A 1,337-nucleotide genomic window follows, 5' to 3' on the forward strand; every position below is an offset into this window, starting at 1 on the left:
CTCCGGCTTCCCACCCCCGCGGCCCCTGCACCCACGGTCTCTCCAGAATTGAAGGCCCGCGGAGCGCTCGGGAGGGCAGGTAAATGCCCGACCCTGGACGCCGGCGCTGCGTCCCCGCGCCCCCGAGGGAGCCGGAGAGGCGGGCGAGGCCGGGACTCACCGCGCTGAGCAGGAACACGTGCCTGGTCACCACCTCGGCCAGCTCGGGGGTCTCGCGCAGGGTCTCCAGGAGAACGTGCTCCACAAAGAGCGAGGTGGGGAAGACTCGGCCCCACTGTCTCCTGCGGGGCGAGAGCCTGAGCGCAGGAGGGGGCAGGAGGGGGCGGGGCGGAGCCACCGAGGCCCCCCTGCCCCGCGCTGCCCACGGCTCCAGCCCCCTGCCCTGACGCCCCGCTTCCCTCCAGCGCTCCGCTGGCCGGCACCTCTGCCACGGGAACTGGTCAGCCAGCTCCCTGACCTGCCCCTCTGACAGTAGGGTGGTTGGGAGGCCGGCGAGTGTGAAGGCTGGGCGGGGGCTCACCTGACCTCCTGGACCACCTGGCGCGTGAAGGGCCCAGCGACTCCCGCGTGGGCGTCGGAGCAGAGCAGCTCCAGGGGCACCGCCAGCGCCCTGATGGCGCGCAGCCACGCCTGCGGGCTGGGCTCCAGCAAGGCCGTGCTCAGCCTCTCCGCACAGGCCAGGGCCGCCAGCGCGTCCAGAGCCTGGGAGGGGAGCGGGCTGGGAGGCCGGCGAAGGGCCGTCCAGGGGCCCTTTGTCCAGCTTGGTCCGTGGGGGCCGCTGGTCTCACGCCCCCCGGTGCCCCCAGTTACCATGGGGTGTGTGGACAAATCGCCAATTCGGGCGCCTCACTTCCCTCCCAGGGGGCTGGGGAGCCCCCACTGGGGCAGCCACACGGCCCGGGAGCCCCACACACCCGCGAGGGGCCATACCATCTCACATCCTGCCAGAGGGTGTTCCTGGATGCCCTCCTCCAGGCTGCACAGGATTTGGGGGTGCACGGTCAGGATTCTGAGGAAGTTGTGCAGCCGGCTCCGGAAGTGCTGGTAGGCAAGATGGACCCACGGCAAGGACAGGTCTTCCTCGGGCCTGTCCCCCCACAGCTCACGGATGCAGGACCACAGAGCCAGCTGCAGAAACTGAGAACGGGCGGAGCTCTGAGTGGGCCTGTCCAGGGCCGGGTGAGCCAGGCGCTTCCAGCGCAATTAAACACATCGCTCGTGGCTCCACCCCAAGTCGCGTTTCGGGCGGCCTCGGGGCCTTCCAGGTGCCTGCCTCTGGCCCTCCGGTTTCCCCGTTTCGAGAGACACGTGGGCGGGGTGCCGCGGGTTCCCTGCCA

At 71.0% G+C, this 1,337-nt stretch overlaps 1 protein-coding gene across 1 annotated transcript in view; it reads right to left on the reverse strand.

Moving 5' to 3' along the window:
* The window catches only part of RNF213 (ring finger protein 213), a 48,526-nt gene that overhangs the window by 20,997 nt on the left and 26,192 nt on the right, over positions 1-1,337 (reverse strand). The window contains exons 22-24 of the mRNA XM_012734565.1: positions 931-1,137; positions 521-702; positions 161-281 (exon numbers count right to left, since the gene is read on the reverse strand). Of these exons, the coding sequence (XP_012590019.1) occupies positions 161-281; positions 521-702; positions 931-1,137 (510 nt within the window). The remainder of the gene's footprint in view (positions 1-160; positions 282-520; positions 703-930; positions 1,138-1,337) is intronic.

This window comes from Condylura cristata, unplaced genomic scaffold (assembly GCF_000260355.1).
Source record: "Condylura cristata isolate star-nosed mole 26May11 unplaced genomic scaffold, ConCri1.0 scaffold00060, whole genome shotgun sequence".
NCBI classification, from domain to species: domain Eukaryota; kingdom Metazoa; phylum Chordata; class Mammalia; order Eulipotyphla; family Talpidae; genus Condylura; species Condylura cristata.